An 18569-nucleotide genomic window follows, 5' to 3' on the forward strand; every position below is an offset into this window, starting at 1 on the left:
CGACCACCTCCCCTTGCGCAGACTGGAGCGGAAAGAAAGGCAGGAAGGTGAGGGATGGGGATGGAGGAGAGGGGAAGAGTGGAACAGATTGAGGAGTGCGCGAGAAATAAGAATGAAATTATTCTGTCCGCGTTCCGCGAGCAAAAATTCCCTGCACGCAATCAGCAATCAGGAACTGCCGTTTGCCACGGCGTACTCCGGGTGAACTACTCTTGTTCAACTCTCGGACGGAACCTTCTACAACCCACCCTAACCCCCATGTCCCACCCGTTCTGTGCTCTCCCTCCTTCTTTTACTCCCCTGCCGCGTGGAGACCTAACCGGCGAGGCCCTTAGATGAGATAAATTCTGACCGGAGCACCCGGAGTACAAGACAAGGGCAAGCAGCCAGACAACCAATCAGAAGAAATTACGGCTTTCAGCGCGGACCGGGAACAACATGGCGCCTGGACGAGACAAAACAATAACCAGCCCTGCGCAACTCCAAACACAAATCTGCCTACACAATGAACAGCAGGGGAGGAGCAAAACTATGAAACAGAGATCTTTATCAGTTAGTCGATTTTCTATAATTTTACTTCTGACCCGATTACATTTTTTATCAAGAGGAAACCTGGGGGATGATTTTGTTTAAATGAAAGAATTGGGTTTACGATGATTACACAACAGATAATGAAGGAAGCGAAGAGAAAATTGTTAAATGTTGGTAGAGGGGCAGTGGGTTGGGGGGACTAGGGGTGGAAGGGAGAGCTGGGATAGAGTTAGATGAGTGAGGGTGGGCTGTGTGCGACACCTACACAGAAGGAAATTGAGAAAATCTCTGAAGTAGTATGTTCGGTCACAGTAATGCTACTACAGGGTTTTATCTGTTAAAAAAAGAAGTTCTTAAATATTTAAGCTGTTATGAAATAGTTTTCCATAAAACATATTGTGAGCACAGACTATGTATTCAATGCTAAAGATAAATGTAATTTAGTCCCTGGAACACCATCAACTGGCGAAGAGGAATTTCTGACGAGAACTGCGCGTGTCGACTAAAGACAAGAAACAAATTTACAATACCTATGGAACTGTCTGCCGACTTTGGTGCCCCTCTTTTTTTTCTAAACCTTTACCTTCTAGACAGATACTTTTTATTACTACTACACGTGACATTGCATCGGTTTCTTTCTTTTTTTTCTTGAGGAGTTCTTAGAAATGTCCTGGCGGATTAACGGATATGAAAATTAGAAAAAAACACCCAGATCAAGGGAAAATTTGTAGAAAATTTAGAACGAGAGGAAAAATGTCTCTATCATCCACTTCTTCTCAGATAATAAAGTTTGTGGATTCATGGTTTCTTTAAGATGCCACACAACACGCAGTTTTTGTTTTCATCGGTGCCCAAACCAGTAAAGCAAAGTAAAACAAACAAGTAAAACAAAGAAGACGAAGAAGATGAAGAAAGATGAAGATGAAAAGAAAACAGTACACATTTACACATGAATCAGAAAAAAAGAAAACAATAACAGGCGATGAATGGAATGACAAGTAGTGAGGAGATGAGGAATCAGATGACACTGTTCGCTTGCAGACAGGACCTGGGGATGGGGGAGAGAAAGGGGAAGACAACTCATGGCCTTACCTGCCCAAGATCTTGCTCACGCAGCCGTGCGAGACCCTGAGTTGCCGCGAGATGTCGCATGGCCGGACACCTTGATGCGCCAGCTCCACGATCCGCTGCCGTACGACATCCGGCAATGGACGGCCGTTGACGAACACGCCGCCCAGCTGGTTGACCCCACCGTGACCTGAAAATACGACAGCACCTACATGATACTAACAGTCTATCAGACAGACTGACAGACAGACGGACGGACAAACTATATAAAATTCCTTCTCGCAGGCTTCTTCCAGACCCAAGTACATACTCCAGGTAAGGGCGTTTGTTAGCCTGAGAGCTGGTGTTTGTGACAGACTTTCAGGAAATATCATTACATATCACAACACAACAATAAATCATGCATTCTTTAGTCGGGAATCAATTCTGTAATTTCCTAGGCGATTGAAGAAAGGAGACAGATGGAGAAACTTAAAATCGAAAATACATTTTCGTGACGATCTAAAATTTTTTTTTTTAAATTATATTGCGTATTGGCGCACTAGCCATTCCAAACTAGTAAGAAACACAGAATCTTATGGGTAGCCAGGCCTGCTGCGTGTGAACCCTTAGTGCGAGAAGTTGACATCTGTATTGAACACAACAGGCGCCTGATGTACTTTATAGCAAACTGTAAACATCAGGTAATAGAGAAAGTTCATCGACTCGCACGTTTCCTAAGGATGGTGACACAACAGCAACAGTGAGCTGTCTTTTTTTTTCCATCGGTACGCAAACCACTTTGTGCGAATGATTTGCTGAAATTTTTCTGCTTCAAAAGCTTCACGTTCAGAATGTTCCATGAGCCTGTAGCCTCTCCGAGGAGAACTCTTGACAGTTGAAAGCTTTCACCTGTATAAAACGCCCTCAACTAACGAAAATCTTCATTCAGTCTTTCTCTCTCTCTCTTTCTCCACCCATCTCTCTCAAAGTACCCGGATCGAGTCTTTTGTCCTGATTATTTCGGGTAAGTGGCAGACGAACTGTAACAACTTCAAGGCACATCGCAGTTTTACAGCGGTGGAGCAGGTTTACTTCAAAATGTTCATAGTTACATGATCTTCATTTTTGTGCTACACAAGTGTCTTTTTTGACACCATTGCTGAAGAAACACCATTTGTAAGCAAAGTGACCCCCACACCCGAGGATCCAACCTCAACAAGGCTTTGACGGGGTTACGAAAGGTACACAACTCACCCCTTCCCAATCCTGTGGAGATATACAACAGGACGCGAAATGTGACAAAACATTATTTTTTATTTTTAGAAACTAGAGGACTTGTGTACCAAGTCCATCCCCTTACCCGCCCACCACCCGAAGGCAAGATGTTACTTTACAAAACTGAAAAATATAAGCAGGATGTTAATGGAGATGCTGCGATATCCATCTTGTCGGTGGAACGAGGACTGCGACGATGATAACTTTTCGTCTCTCTTTCTTCAACAGCTGTTCTGCCTCGGAAAACCTTAGTCTGTTGCAAATTGATAGCCAGCAGAAAATCAAACAGTCTGATTAGTCTACTTGCCTCCGTGCACCCGAGGCTCGATCGATCCTTGTGTATTTTTCCAGCTGGTTACCACCACCTACGTGATTCCTCCCATCTCTCTCTCCTCTGTGTGTGTGTGTGAGAGAGAGAGCGTGCATGTTGGTATTAGAGAGAAGAATTAAGATTAAAGTGGTTTAACGGGAAAGAGAGAGAGAAAGGGAGATAGTCATTGACCTGAAGAGCTGATGTTTATGTCTCCTGTAAAGACCTGTCCTCACTCCCACCCAGGCCCGAGAGTGGCAGACAACAAACCTCGAGGGCATGAATTGTGCATCACCACCAGCTCGCGCCAGGCCAGCGTGAAGCATGAAGTGAGTTTGTTTCACCTTAAACAGGGAACATGAATAATTCGCCCAAATCAATGGGCAAGTAGCATGGTTACTACCAGACAAATGGATCGGTATGTGACAAGTAGAAATGGGTAGTTCAGTAGATGGGGGACAGCAGCATCTTTATTACCGGACAAACCCATCAGTTGCAGACCAGTAGAAACGAGAAGTTTGGAAGTCGTGGACACAAAGGACTGTGAACAAAATGAACGCATAGTCTGAGCGAGAGCTGAGCTATTAATGGAGGATAAAAATGGAAAGTGGAAAATGGAAAAACAAAAACAAAAAAAGATGTGATATGGGAGGGTTTGGACACTGGCAACATGGCTGTAACACGAGACGATTCTGCATGGAGTCAATGGATGGCTGAATATTGGAGAAGGTCCCACAGAGATTAAATGTGGGTTTGAACTATTCCGACACAACCGGCGATGAATCAGATGAAAGTTTTAATGATATACAAAGTTTATTGTGCCATGGCACAGTATTACCACTGGTCGTAGTGACAGAAATCACCGACACTGTTCTTGTTGATATTTTGGTGGCGTTTTAGGAATAATAATAACAACAACAGTGGTTTATATTATCAAGATTAGCATGCAATGCAACAATAGAGAAGGCAGCACAGAAAAGCTCGTTAACCAACAGCAGAAGGTAAAGGAAAACACCGCGTGTCGGGGCGTAGGGTTTCACAACTAAATCAATCAGCGCAAGCGAGCTGGGAGGGTGAGAGAGAGAGAGGGAGGGAGAGAGAAAGGGACAACAGCGAGAGCACAGCGAGAGTGAGTGAGAGCCTGGCTGAGTTTTACTCACGAACGATAACAGTACATGAATCAAAATGTCTGCTAGCGCCCTCTGTGTGTCGGCTAAAAGAGATCGGATTTCTGACCTCGCATTCACATCTGCTATGGATGAAAACAAAAATCAATGCTCTTGAAGTCTTTTTAGAGAATATCGAGATAGAAAAGCAAACCTCCTCCCAAACAGGAAAAAAAAACTTAAAACAAAAATTTAAAAAAAAACTTATGACATCTAGAGTCCTGTATATAAATTATTCTCAGCAGCAATTGAAAGTTTAGGGTAAAGACAGAGATACCCGGTGTGGGCTTTACCTTGGAAAGGATCGAAGGACGCTGCGACACTCGTGCAAGAAAACGGGTGTCCTTGGGGTACTCCGTGCACCAGGTGCTGCTGTGGCCCGAGCGGGTGCGGATGATTGTAGGTGTACAGGACCGGGTGCTGCCCGGGGTGCGCGGGGTGCGAGGATGGAGGAGGGGGATAGGAGTACGGCGCTGCAGGAAAGCTGGCAGCAGGCCACCCGGGACTCACATTGTCACGATCACAGAAATGCATGATGGACTAGTCAAAGAGCGTGACCATCAACCAACCGTTACTGATCATTGTGGAACTGACAAATTATTTAAAATTTTTAAAATAATACTTATGTAAAAGAGCATAAACTTCAAACTATGTTGTGGTGTTCCTTCATGTACATCTCGCTCACGGTACCCGAATCTTCTTTTGTTTGACGAACATACACCTCATTGCTAGGGGTGTTCGCCTAGCCACCAGAATACCCAAATCCTCAGGAGAGTATTGCTTTGAAGTACTCCTTGATAAGTGCAGAAGGTACAACTCCACTCGTCACTGCTTCTTTTTTATATTTTTTTTAAGAAGGGGGGTGGGTTAAAGGACCTCCAAACACACCCGCATCTTGGCCGTTATAAACAATATAAGAGAAAAACTTGACCCAACAAGATCCTTGGCCAGATTCTTCACGTAGTTGCCCTACCACATCCACCGCTGACACAACCTCGTCAACACATCATACCACGTCCCAGCCATCTCGTACGACAGCCACCTCATCCGTCAACCACACGGCAGGCTGTTCCCGACGATAAAGGTGCATCGATATTTTAAAACAGACCTTATGGTGTGCACGGTTGCAATAAATAAATGTCCTTGTTTTAACGCCCAGGCGCCTGTGCGCCAAGGCCAAGTGGGTCTCCGAGGCCTTCCCTACAGCAGGGCCCCGACATTCTAGACGAGGGTCTGCCGCTCGTGTTGAGGGTTTACGGTGTGACAACACGCAAGAGGAGGGACCGCCACGTTAGGGGTAGGCGACATGAAATGGCGCAGTGGCTGGGGTGGGTGCACGTGGGGACGTGGAACCACCAGGGTGGGGGGGAAATGGCTGAAGACGAAATGGCGCGCGCGGGGCTCTCTCGAGGTGTGCCAGATAATCGCAGGGACAATTTTCAGCTAGCCGCCATCCTCACGTGAACGTGTGCGCGCATGCAAGCACGCACATCCGCGGGCACCCGCCTCACCCACTCCTTTGTCACCGCAAGATACAAGATTTCTTATTTCTACAACGTAGTTGTGGGTGGAATCAGTAAACAAACGGGTCACATGCTTTCAATAAATATCAGATTTTCAAAAGTGTTGATATGTAGGAGCATTATCATGTAATTTTACAAGCCGCGGTAAGCAGCAGACTGAGGAATAACTTCAGGAATAAATGAGAAACAAATTCACAATAATCAACAACAACTAATCAAAATGGTAAGCAGACGACAAAGAAAATCCCCACAAGGAAAAAAGTGGTATAAAAAATGCTTCAACAAGGAAAAGTTCTGTAATAGATTTTCACCATAGTAAATTTTTAATCCCAAATTTTAAGCAGGTTCTAACGGTTGAATTTTGTCTTCTGATTACCATAGCAGCCTTTCTGATAAACCGTCCGTTTAAGAAGTTATATTGAAACAAACAAACAAACAAACAAACAAACAAACAAACAAACAAACCAACCAACCAACCAACCAACCAACCAAAACAAACAAAATACGCAGATGAGGTCACTCTTGAGTCCTAGTCGCGACTATCTCTGTCACAAAAACACTATACATTCAGTGCACAAAGGGTTCACTATCGGTTCCACCATGACTCATTATCTAAATATTATCAATGGTTCAGAATTTCTATAGCCAAAAAAAAAAAAAAAATCACTTTGTTTCTTTCTCCAATAATTGAAGTGAATATATATACGGTGTAGAGTATTTCAGGACAAAAATCTGTCCTTTACTGCAAGATGATGATTATACAATAAAGTAGAATGCGAATTACATAATACTGAAATAGCTATTAGAGAAATATTTTGTAATCCTCACTCACTCAACTAGCCCGACCTGAATACAAACGGCAACAAAAAAAAAAAAAAAACAAAAAAACCACCAAAAAACCCCCCAAACAAACAAACAAACAAACAAACATACAAAGACAAAACACTAGGCTTTTTTTTATTCTTTTCTCCGCTCCCTTCTTCCTATACTTTCATGGATATGATACACGTATTTACCTTCTAAAACTGTTGAGAAACTACCTTTCTTTCAGGAATTATTTAAGCATAACATTATCGTGCACACACGCGCGAACACAGAAATGAAGGTTAGGATAACTACTCGGTGCAGCTGCAATGCAAATTTAAACAGCTGCTTCGTCCCAGTATTTTTTTTTTAACGTGTCCTGAAGCCACCCCGGGTAGGTGCACTGGACTCGGAAATAGTAGCAGGTTTGAGTAGGTCAGAGGGGTCAGGGCACGGAGTTCGTGCCCGCTCGTGCAGCACGGCAGTTAGCGTCAGGAAGTGGCCACGGGGCTCGCCGTGCAGGGCGGCCCCTCCTGTAGGTTCCTCCATGGAGGTGCCACGACCTCAACCTACTTGCGTTTTCCACGCGAACCGTCCTCCTGCTCGCGCCCGTCTTCTCGCGAGAGGTCAAGAGCGGCTCGGAGAGGTCACGCCCAAAAACGTGCACCGAACGTCGGCATCAGATCGCTCGCCGATAACAGCAACGACCCGGACAAAAGACTGGATTGACAAAGAGTCTGTCGCTACAGTTCAGGGTGGAGGTAGATCAGGCCTGGGAAACCTGGAATAGATGTCTGTCTGTCTGTCTACCTGCTTGCTCACCTTCGACCAGACCAATATACCAGACCAACTCCTGAGCAATTTATGACAGGATGAATCGTCATTCAAAGGACAAACAACACCGAGAGCACTTGACATTCAGGTGTGACTGCTAGCACACATACATATCTCACACTAGCCTCTCCCACCTGAAGATAGCCTTCACCCTAGTCAGTCTAGCTTCGTGATACGATGGACTACATCCAGAAAGCCATTTAACACAGCACTAACACTTGACACTAGTGTCTAGCTCCTAGCACTAACACTCAAATCACCCTCGAATCCTGATCCTTTGACAAATTACGAGGATAATAACTCATGTCTACCATCTATATTCCCACCCCACTCTACCCCACCCTACTAACATCCGTGCGTGGATACCCGCAGGTTAGTGTCATACTTCTGATGGTGTGGGTTACAACCTCGGTCATCTTATTTCTGTGGAGCAATTGTTGGAGATTACAACAAAGAAGGTTTCTTTTTCCAGCATTTTGTTCTCTGATCAAATTACCTTTGAAATATTTTCTAGAAATGTTTTGCTCACTTAGGAACAGAAAGTAGAGGGACACTGACATGGACCTGAAGTGGAAAGAGAGTAGAACAGATGAGTGGAATGCTATGGGTGGGGGAGGGTCTAAAAACAAAAAAAGAAAAACAGATAATAACCAGACCTAACCAAGCTACTTTGAATTAACAACAGGAAATAAGCATGGTCAATATAATAAACAAACAAAAATCAACAAAAAACAAAACAAAAACAAAAATCAACCAAAAAAACCCAAACAAAAACCAACAAAACAAAAAACAAACAAACAAGCACAACACAACAAAAACTCACAAATGGATGATTGTTGTACGTGAAAACCGTCGAGACAGAAACGACAATCAGCGATTTCTCACAAGCACACGCACATGCAAACGGCTTGAACACACATTCACCACGAGCAGCAAGCTAAACAAACAGCTGGAAATTAGCGCACTCACTACAAACTGAACACATTATTGACAATCAAACCTGTCGCGAAAAAATTAATTAAAAAGACTCCCTGTGTACGCTGGCCGTTGTGTACTTTATCTTACAAGTGCCAGCATATGTCGCAAAATTAATGCCTGTTTCCGGCCTGCAACTCAATGCTGCTGCAACATACTGTGTTTAGTCTGCTTAATTGATGCGTGATACAACTGTCGTAAATATATGTGTGTGTATGTGTGTGTGCATGTGTGTGTGTGTGTGTGTGCGTGCGTGTGTGTGTGTTAGGGTGGTGGTGGATGCGGGTGCGTTTTTTGTGCGCTCATGTTGCTTGTAAATATAATAATAATAATAATAATAATAATAATAATAATAATAATAATAATAATAATAATAATAATAATAATAATAATAATGAAAGCGCTGGGCATTTTAACCTTGTTGTCTGATCACCGACTTGTGGACTAACCTTTAAATGAACACTGCTCATTAGCAGACTGATATACAAGAGTCGAACTACCACACCTGCGTGGCGAGTCAGTAGCACCTGGTAAAAATGATTGCATTTATATCACCTGTGAAAGCCGAAAGATTACTCTGGAACAGACAGTGTTTCCTACCTCTCTGGTAGAAAACTTTGTTTACTTCTTGGACTCTGGTGATGTTACCCTCCTAGTGTTTATGGACATTTCATCTCTGGCATCGACATTATTTTGTTTGTGTATGTGACAACCCACTGGTATTAGTGCTATTCAGAGTGTAAATTCATTGTTAGCCAGTTATCAAGTGTGTCAACTTCAACTATCCATTCAGCTATCCATTGTCAACTCATTGCTATCCACCTATTCAATATCAACTCATTGTTATCCATCTATCTCATTGTTATCCTGTTGTCTAGATAAGGCATCCATACACACCAAAGCTAAAATTTTGCGCTGATGTACACTCGTGTGATATCAGTATATATTGAGATAGTCACCATATTCATATTTAGATAATAATATAGAAGTGTCTACAGAGTACTTAATATAGTAGCAGCTAGAGTTCAGTAAGAACTCATCATAAACTGGTAGTCAGCTGTTTAACACACAGCTGTCTGTACACTTAACACATTAATAATCTGAATATTGCTCATTATCACCAACAGATGGCCTTCTGATAGAAAATGCCACACATTCTTCTGTCATTCTTACTTCTCCTTCTCCTTAATTCCTGGATAATATTCATGCTTCAAGTACGCACACTAAGCCTTGTTTTCAAACGAAAACAGACCAAGACGAATGTCATTCACCACAGACTGGGCTTTTATCAATAAAAAATAAGATTCACCACCTCCTTATGAACGAAATATTCTGAATATTGACATCAGACCCTTTATTCGTCAGTCTACACAATGGACACAGAAAGGTATTTTGCAAGGAAGAATGTCAATAAAGAAGGCCTTTTACACACACCACATTGTCGAAGATAAGTATTTTATACACTACACACTTTTTTTCATTCAAGAATGTATTCTGCACAGCAATAACAAAGAAGACTTTATCAGTAGAGAGCCGTTAGTAAAGAATGTATTCCGCACAGAATGTTGTCAATAAATAATTTGACTCAGCTCACTGTCAGTCCATGAGTTATCCTAGCTTCCACATAGTGAGCGATTATTCTGCGAATCAGCATCAACGATTTTATATATATTATATACACGATGTTCTAGCTTTAATCCACATCGCCATGGAAACACTTCCCTGCTCGAAGTTCAAAACTTACTTTGCTGGCTCAGTCTCTTTTCAATTTCTTTTTTAAATTTACGGACGGTTTGTTGGCCTCCGTGTAGTCCCTCGTTGTTTGTTCTGTTTATTCGCACAGGTAAGCTCTATTGGGCCACTGTGGGCAGTTGAAAAAACACCATTCTGTGCCCTGTAGGGTAGGCGCGAGGGCCACCGTTGTGGCCCCGGTGGCTGGAGAAAGAGCGTCTGAAAGCCCCATCAAACCGAGCGGAATACAAGAGACTCCGGTCTCTCATTGTCACCATGCTAATCTACACAGGCAGTCACTGACTTCAAAATATTATTTTTGGTGGGAGAGCCATCGACAGTGGGGCGGGAAGGAAGAAAAGGAAAGGAGAGAGAGAGAGGAGGGGCAGAGAGAGAGAGAGAGGTGGGAAGCTTTCGGCAGATGTGAGCGGAATGTTTGAGATTTGAATTTGAACAGTTATGCACTGGGTGTGACAGCCTAATGGACTGACTTCACGATAAACTCCGCCGAGAACTTGGAGGAATTTTTTTTTTTTAATACAGGTATTCTCCAGGTGTCACAGAGGTGTAGAGTGTGCGCACGGCACACAGGCCTGACACTAAGCAATGCTGTGCTTTCAGTGTTACCTTTGAAATTGCGCTTTTTTCTGTGCTTTTAAAAAAGTCTTTTATCCACATGATTAAATATGTTTTCAGGAAAAAAGTATATAAAGGTGACGGAAGTTTTAAAGGCAGCAGAAATTGTGAAAAAAGTGGGAGAGAAGATGGTGCGAAGAGAAAAACTCAATCACAAGTTACTAACTGTAATAACTAATTCGTCATTAGGATCATCGCAACAGTTTGTTATTTGCTGAGATTTAATTATTCCTCCCCTCTCATTCACTTAAAATGAGGAGAAAGCGCAAGACAGTTAAGAGAGTTACTTTAAATTTGTGATATGTTGGTACATCTGTTTTATTTAAATTAATAAATTAATTTACCAAATATCTCATGTGATCTGTATTGATGTGTTATTAGTATCGCAGTTTCCTTTTGAAAAGATATTGTCCACCAAAGAAGAAGTTTAAAGATAGGTTTTCTCTCTCTTTTTCTCTGCCTCCTTCAATATATGCATACACGTGTCTACATATCCCCAGGGTGCATATCAAGTCTACCCGCCAATTTCTTGCTTGTGAAGAAAGATGTCGTAGTCCATTGAATTCTGTCTCCTTGAAACTTCCCGACAAAAAAAAAACAACAAAAAAAAAACAAAACAAAACAAAACAAAAAACAAACCAAAACAAAAATAAATAATAATAAAAAACACAAACAAAAACAAAAGACCCATAAAACCGATACACACAAGAAAGAGATGAACTCAGAGGGCAGAGACACATTGTGCACGAAGGGACATCGAGTGTATGTGTGTGTGGAGGAGCACCGAGCACTCAACAAGCATGCCTGTTGCTGTGTTTGCTGGAGATGCTTGAGTACACAAATGGTTTTCTTTTTTCTTCTTTAAAAGTCTCAGGTACAACGAGCTCCGAGCTCCTCAAACCAGAATGGCAGCTACAAGACTCGCGGAATCAGTGTCCAAAGCCATGTCTATCTCACTTCTGATTTTGCTCATACTTTGCCATGTAAGAAATGTTTGTAAGAAATTAACGAGTGGTTATCGCTTTCTGAAAATTTATAGGTGTTTCTAAAAATGCCTGGCCATGTGCTGCACTTCCGCGATATAAAGAATTAATTGTTTATTGTTGTTTATAATTTTTATAATTGTTTATTATTATTATTCTTATACAAAAGTATCATTGAACACATTTTCTGTTTTCAACATCCAGCTGCAATGCCTCAGAATTTCACAATCAGCAAGCACGAAATAATTTTTGTAGAAGTTTAAAGTAGTGAAAAATAGAAGCAAAATGACAACGAACATTTATTCACAGAATTTAACACACGGTGAATTGTATTATAAAGGGGAAAAAATCGACCTTATTCCTCAGTCCCACCCCAACATCCGACAAACATACACGACAGTAAAACCAAAAATCTGGAAAAAGCAAAATAAAAAAAAAAAAGAGGGGGAGGGTAATAATAGAGGAAAGAGGTGAACGGGTACATGTCGTGAAGCAGACACCAACCTAAACCCTCCTCAACCCCACCCCCTGCCCCTACGCCAAACAATTCTTAACTGGGTGCCCATTTAAAGGCTGCTCGGACCAAGAGATAATATTGCAGTTCGATCATTTGTCTGCTCTACAGCAAACTCGTCCCCTCCCTCCCCTCACACACCCCACACCCCAGCTAAACGCAGTGTAGCTATGGCGGGTTTTACCCCTTTGTAAGTCGATCTCTCTGTCGTAAACATTGTACCCAGTGGCATCACCCACCCCACCGCGAGTTTGTGCACCAGTGGGTGAATGGGGTAGGGGTAGGGGTGGGTAGCATAGGGGAAAGAAGAAACCACCAACATCCCTGCAAGAAACTGCCCTCCACCCCACCTCCACATCCCCACCACCCGGCCCTCGGCACGCGAGGGCTGTGGGCACAACATTAAGTGATAACGTTACAGCCAATGTCGCCGGCGATATCCGATGGCCCCAACTCGCCAGTCAGTGTCGGCCGAGATTGCAGGCAATGATGATTTACCGGGCACAGGGGAGCGCTCCGTCATGACCGATAACCGACAAGGAAAACTGCCCTGTAGTGCTAGCCAGCGCCACCTATACCTTCTTTCTCCCACCTCGCATCCCTCCCCTCCTCCCTCCGCAACCGTCCTTCAGTAATTTCTCAAATGAGTTTGCCGTCACTCACCCTTCTGCTCGCTTCTCTCCTTCCCACCCACCCCTGCCAAACCTACCCGCCCCATCCCGTCCCCGGTTTGATTCCTCGTCGGGTGAACTCGCGAGTCTTTGTTTAGAGATGTTGTCAACAAGCTCACTAACAGCACAGACTGGAGATATTAGTGTGTGTGTGTGTATTTAATCTTGTCAGAATAAATAAAGTTATATGCATACAGTTTTATATAAATAATGTCTTTTTGTTGTGTCTAAAACCCTGAACATTTTTTCTGAATGATTTATACATGTTATGTGCTAGGTAATCTTCTATGCTCATATTAGCTTAAATTCACATTTATATTTTACATTTATCAGATATACACTCTCCTTTCCTCCTACCCTTCCCTATTTTTGAAAAATAGTTATTTCGGGGCTTACACCGAACATGATATTCATGAGAAGTCTTCCTGTGAAAATGTTTGAGACACTAGAGTTTTGTGTCTGTAGCTACAGACTCACTTTTCCTCCACTATCCATGAATATTCTACAAAACTGAGGCAAAGTTTAACAAAAAGTTGTTCCTAAAACAGTATGAGTAAAATTTATTTAATATTAGGAGTAAATTGTTTTGTACCTTCTGCCATTGCGAAAATAACACACCGAGATTTCGCTTCCTCTAAAGCGTTTCTTAAAAAAAAAAATAAGATTTGTTTCGCATTTTATAATATATATATATATTAAATAAAATCAGCATATTTTGTAGTCTTTAGGTTTGCTATTAAACCTCATTGTAATATTTTGTACAGAAATAATAAAACAGTATTCTGGTGACAGCATAAAATTGCTACAGTAAATTTATTCTCTAGAATAAATAAAAATAAACTAACAAGGAACCTGAGCAAACAGAAACCTTTCCCGCGAACTACCAAGCAAAAAACAAAAAGAAAATTTTAAATAAAAAGGACCAATATACAGACTACCAAAACGTAAAATGAAATAATACAAGGAATAATATCATAATTCAAAGCTTGAGAGAGGCCAAATATGAGATGATAGAGATAAACAGGAAGACAAGAAAAACGAAAAGAAAGTGTTGAACACTGGACAGACGGCTGAGCTGGAGGGACAGTCCGATAGCACAGTTCCACCCGCTGATATAGAGGTAGACAAACAGAGTTGTAGAGTTGAATTACAAAACATAAACACAGTTTTACAGTGTTGAAACTTTTGGATCAGCCCAGTCATGCCCCCGGTTAAACATTCAGGAGTTACCGGGTTGGGTTGGGGTGGTGGTGGTAAGTCTAAGAACACCGGCCAGTCAATCCCCTATCCTCCAACTAAAGGGTGGATGAAGTGAGGGGAGTGGTTCACAGCTACAAATGTTGACAGCGTTTTGTTAGTCCGCACCAGCGGAGGCGAGACCGAGTAGGTGAGATGACAATGTGCGGGGAGGAAAAGGCAAGAACCCGAACCCCTTGATCCAAATAAGATTTTGTTTTTTTATTTTTGTTTTCTTTTTCATAGTTTGTTTTGAATCGCGACAGATTCTCGACGGCAAAGCCTCTGCTAACACGCACAGTTCGCATCCAGTTGTCTTGGGGGCGCGCGCGACACAAACCAAGCGAGTCGGGTCGAGTTTCAACACCCGCTCTCCTGTTTGACATAAAGCGCATGGGCGCCCGCCTCCTCCCTTGCCCTGCCCAACGACTTCAGGGGGGCGGGGGAACCCCCCTGCTCCTACCCTTCACACCTCTACACTGTTCTCTCTCTCTCATTGTATACCATCTACCACTATACTGACCTGCACAATCTATTTTCCCCACTTTTTCTTTCATTATATTTTGGAGTGAGGGGTGGATAATACTATCTGGGTAGCCAGAGGGTGAGAGCAAGAACGAGACCGAGAGAGAGAGAAAGTGGAGGCGTCATGTACTAAGGTTAATACCCTATGACCTGTGTTATAAGAACACGCTAGCGGGGTAGATGAACCGGTACATTGCGATACTCCCTCCAGCCATCTGCCACCGCCAGTCTGTCAATACCCGGCAGTTTCCGTGTGTTGACAATCACCCGAATGGAAGTAGATTGCTGTTACATTTGGTGGCCGTGCACATGCATGTGAATAAAAATCAACTCAATGCGCCGTGTGTCTGGACATTCACCACCATCATAGAAGAAAACGTATTTTTTTAAATGAGAGAAAAAAAAGGTATTTGAGAATAAACAGCTCCGTGGAGGCAGGAGTTCATAAACAAGTACACGGGTACTCGGATAAATAAATAAGATACAGCCCTAGCTTCTTATAAACAAACTCGACTGGCAATGTTTTGAAAAAGGTGTAAGCAAAAAGTCGGTTTATAGTATTGCTTGTATAAAATCACGACCTGGCAAAAATTATTTTCTGTTTGAAGATGATTTCCTCGGGACTCAGTTTTTATTAACCTTTTTGATGCTATGTGCATGATTTGTATTTCTCTACAGCACATTTTAAAATATTGTGTAAATGCATCTTGTTTAGTTTTCTCAACAGTCTCTTCCGAAAATTGTTTTTCTACACCTCGTTTTCTTGGTATCTTTAAAATAATTTTTCCAGATTGAAAGATATGAGAATTAATGATATTTTTGTGTGCATATAATTTTGTAGCTGTGTCCACCAAGCATTTTAAAGATAATTCATTTGTGTGAACTTGCTGGTGCAGAAAAAAATATTTTACTGTCCTTGCTTTGATAGAATGTCCTGGATGTGTTTTTAAATTTATTTTTTTATATTTTCATTTTATTTTAAGAATGTTTTAAACATGATGTTTATTGTGTCTGCGAAGAAGACATGCTTTCATTTTGTATAAAAATAGTTTTAAAAATCTCAGTGTTAAAAACAAGGACGACGATGATGATAATAATAATAATGATGCATAAAATTATAGTAATAATGACAATGGTTACGATGATAATTGCAAAATTATCATTGATTATTACTTAATAATAATAGCAATAACAATAATAATAATGCAAGAAGTGAAGAAATAAATTTACACGTCTTAACGTATTGCGCATGCAACGGGCTTTAAATGCATTTCTGTGCTTTATGCGTGCGTTCGTGTGTGTGTGCTTGTCTGTGTGTATGTGTGTGTGCGCGCGCGCTTGTCTCTGTGACTTCCATACACTCTGTATCTGTCAACATGCATATTCAAGACGAGGGAGGTCATAACGAGTGAGAACTGGTCAGCGCGGTGCTAATGGCACGAAGGGTGGGAGAGGAATAATGGGGTGGGGTGGGGTGGGCTGCTGGGACCGGGTGGGGTGGGGGGGACACACGAATACTCACTCTTACAAGTTTGATAAAAATCCACCATGTTGAGGGCGGCGCTGGTAGCCCCGTGGTGGCCGTGGTGGTAGCGGTACGCGGCACTTAGCTCCATGCCGTGGGGCAGTCTCTGATGGTGGTGGTGGTGATGGTGAGGGTGTTGGTGCCCGTGGGGGTTAGGGCGCAAGTCCTCGCAGCCTCGAGCAGGGGGCAGCATGCTGTCCCATGCCATGGTGGGGGCGCCACCGCACGTGCTGTTCCACGAGTGCAGGGCGAGGCTCCCAGCGCCCCCCTGCGGCCGGGACTCACAGGACAAAATGGTGCCGGTGTCTGTGCGTCCCTACAGGTAAGTTCCAGCACACCAAAAGGTGCCGATGTCCGCGCCTCCTTGAGGTAAGTAGCAGTAGTCCCACACACGGTTTAGGCTGTGTCCCGAATCTTAGTTTTACACACCTTCCACCACTCAGCAGGGACACCACAAATTTTTGCTGAGTTTCTCTTCGTTTTTACCTCAACGGAACAACAATGAAGAAATCTTGAAGTGTCTCCTTCATGAAGACTTCATCGATGCCACTCTCAATACCTGAAGTACAGAAACAATAGTATCGACTTTCTTCCTTTCGATTCTTTTCCTCCTTAACTTTTCACAAAGGTGGCATTCACCCTAACTGTCAGCAATCCGTTGGCCTTATCGTCAGACTGAAAACCGTTGAATCCTCCGTGTAGTTGCCTTTACTGCCACGTATGGCGCCCATCTGACGTCTTTGTCGTACCTGGTCCGCGGCCACTGATGTACGCAGGGAAGCCACCCGTGAAGCTCTGGTGTACGAAGGATCAGGTGCTGTGGTCACTCAGTCACCCATGGTGACACCGACAACCCGCCAGCAGTTTCACGCTGTCGCGGAGGGCTTCGACTGGGGTGACAGGTACACGGGGTGCGAGAATAAAGTGCACGACGAACAGCTCTTCACACCCCATTAATTAGAGACCCGCATCGGTGTCTTCAGTAAGACATGAGGCGTGCAGCAAGTATTAACACTCCGTAAAGAATGCACACAATGGAAACAGTGGACGGTGGGGTGGTAGGGGGACTCTGGCGACCCCGGAAAGGTGTGTCTTTTTTTTTTTTTTTTAGTCACCTGCAGGCCTCGCTCCTCTTCTCCAGCACGGCAACTCTACTTAATGTTGCCTTCACTTTAACATTCCTGTCTCTCGTTGGACGATGTTGCCTGCACGAACTTCCTTGCCAGCGAGGAGAGCAAAATGGCTGAAAGTTTTTCCTCCGCCGCCTCGCGCCGCGCGTGCAGGAAGCGCTGTGTCAGACGCTGGAGTCGTCGTGAGTAATGCTGTCGTTGCTGTCGTGATGGCGGTGATGGTTGCCGCGGGCGGCTGATGGCTGAAGCTGTCGTGCAGACCAGTGCACGCGACAGATAGATGGACCCGGCCTTCTCTCTCTCTCCCTATTTTCCTCCAGACCCGGGACGCAGCAAATCTGTTGTCAACTGCCCGAGTCCAACGAGATGAGGCCACTCTCCTTGTCCCCCCACCACAACACCCTAAAGTATCAGTTACGGATCGTTTTTCGCTCCAGGAACACCAAACAACTTAGTCGACGCGTCCACAGGAGCGAAGAGGCCTCGTGGATGACAGTAGAACGCCACCGAGAGACAGGTTCGTTACACTCGCTCAAACCGGAGGGTTTAAAATAAAGGGGGGAGAGTACTCTCCCCCTCCCCTATCCGGGTTGGTGCTATTGCTTCGTCGGGACGAGAAGGCGTAGACTGCGGAGAAAGGGAGGGTGGCTCCCCACTTCCCACAACAAACACGCGCCCCGCACAGGCCCCCACTAACGAGCGCGAGCGCGGACAGACGCCGTCGAACCCTGAACAAGCGAACTGGCTGCTGGGCCCTCCAAGTGGCTGCCACCGTATCATCGGCAATAGGAGACCTCGAGTGGTCAGGCGCCGCTGGGCGGGACCGCCTTTTATGATTTGATGCGAATCGTTGCACGGTTATGCGGCCGCGCGCTCACGAAACCATGGCAGCTCCCAGCGCAGACGAGACTGCTGGGAGTAGTGTCGGGTGGGTAGTGGCGGTAGTTGAGGGGGGATTGTGGAGTAAGAATGCTGCCGGTCTAGGATGCGGAGTTGTGAGGACGACAAGGGAGGGGTAGATGACTGGGGAGTGCTGGTAGGTGTAGGGGGTAGAGTTATCGGCCCGCCCGGGAGTAAGGGAAACAAGCGATAACCTTGTCGAGGAGCATCTAGCTAACCCTCAGCACGACCTTGTCATGGCCACCACTGC

General features: G+C 43.9%; 1 protein-coding gene across 1 annotated transcript in view; it reads right to left on the minus strand.

Annotated features, from left to right (window-relative positions):
• Positions 1 to 18569, minus strand: part of LOC112557919 (paired box protein Pax-2a-like) — a 129707-nt gene that overhangs the window by 33648 nt on the left and 77490 nt on the right. The window contains exon 3 of the mRNA XM_025228072.1: positions 1624 to 1789. Within this exon, the coding sequence (XP_025083857.1) occupies positions 1624 to 1789 (166 nt within the window). The remainder of the gene's footprint in view (positions 1 to 1623; positions 1790 to 18569) is intronic.

This window comes from Pomacea canaliculata, linkage group LG1 (assembly GCF_003073045.1).
Source record: "Pomacea canaliculata isolate SZHN2017 linkage group LG1, ASM307304v1, whole genome shotgun sequence".
Lineage (NCBI taxonomy): Eukaryota > Metazoa > Mollusca > Gastropoda > Architaenioglossa > Ampullariidae > Pomacea > Pomacea canaliculata.